The sequence below is a fragment of the Octopus bimaculoides genome, chromosome 3 (genome assembly GCF_001194135.2).
Source record: "Octopus bimaculoides isolate UCB-OBI-ISO-001 chromosome 3, ASM119413v2, whole genome shotgun sequence".
Classification (NCBI taxonomy): domain Eukaryota; kingdom Metazoa; phylum Mollusca; class Cephalopoda; order Octopoda; family Octopodidae; genus Octopus; species Octopus bimaculoides.
In genome coordinates, this window is record NC_068983.1 from 21,866,799 (window position 1) to 21,868,014 (window position 1,216).

Sequence of the window (1,216 nt, forward strand, 5' to 3'; positions counted from 1 at the left end):
ATTCTATCAGTCGCTTTTGCCGAACCGCTAAGTTATGGGGATGTAAACATAACAACATCAGTTGTCAAGTAATGGTGGGGGGAAAACACATACACACAAATACATACACACACCCACACACACACACACACACACACACACACACACACACACACACACATGTATATATACACAACGGTCTTCTTTCAGTTTCTGTCTACCAAATCCACTCACAAGGCTTTGGTCAGCTGGAGGTCATAGTAGAAGACAATTGCCCAAGGTGCCATGCAGAGGGACTGAACCCAGAACCATGTGGTTGGGAAGCAAGCTTCTTACTACACAGCCACTCCAATACATATATATAGACAGACAGACAGATAGATATTTGTGTATATTTATTCACCCAAGCACATACACAAACACATGTACATATATAATTTACCTCAGCAATCATTCTATTTGTATCCCCAACAAACAGAAAATTCAGTGCCTCTTCCTCATTGGTCGCTTGTTGGAGACTTAAATTCTTCAGGTGTATATTCTGGTCTGGGTCCTCAAGCAATGTCACCTTTCTGAAATCACAAAGAAATAGATACATCAGCACATGTACAAGCTGAATTTAAATATGAGTCTAAGAGAGACATTTCAAAACATTAGTTTCACAAGCACCTACGATGTCATATACTATCATCATCATAAATTTTATATACACTTTTCGACTCCTTCTGATTTGGAGGACACCATTTGTTTTCTTAACGAAACACTTTAAAACTTGGGACACTGGTAGAATGTGTCATATAAAACATCTTTTACTCTTAGTGTTGTTGAGAAAAGTTTATATTTTATAGTTATTTCGTGTTAAAGTTGTCGTATTTCGGAAATTTCAACCAATCACTGACGTCTATTGAGGTGAAAACAATTACTGCTGTGGTTTGTCAACAAAACGTTGTATCGGTGTAATGGGATCTTTTCCCTTGAATAAAATTACTGCCGTTCTTTGTCAACAACAACTATCGGCAGCACTGTTATTTATGACATCATTCGTGCGTTTGTACTGGTTTTAACTTTAAGGTTTTAGGGTTAGGGTTATGAGAATTTTTGCCAAATTTGGTGAAAAATTTGTGGCGGTGTATTGAACAGATTTTCACCAAATTTGGCAAAAATACTCATAACCCTAAAACTAAAACCAGTACAAACGCATGAACGATATATATATATATATATATATATATATATA

At 36.3% G+C, this 1,216-nt stretch overlaps 1 protein-coding gene across 1 annotated transcript in view; it reads right to left on the reverse strand.

The window, feature by feature from the left end:
- The window catches only part of LOC106880426 (kinesin-like protein KIF6), a 117,705-nt gene that overhangs the window by 52,075 nt on the left and 64,414 nt on the right, over positions 1 to 1,216 (reverse strand). Inside the window, exon 7 of the mRNA XM_052966712.1 lies at positions 422 to 551. Coding sequence (XP_052822672.1) covers positions 422 to 551 — 130 coding nt within the window. The remainder of the gene's footprint in view (positions 1 to 421; positions 552 to 1,216) is intronic.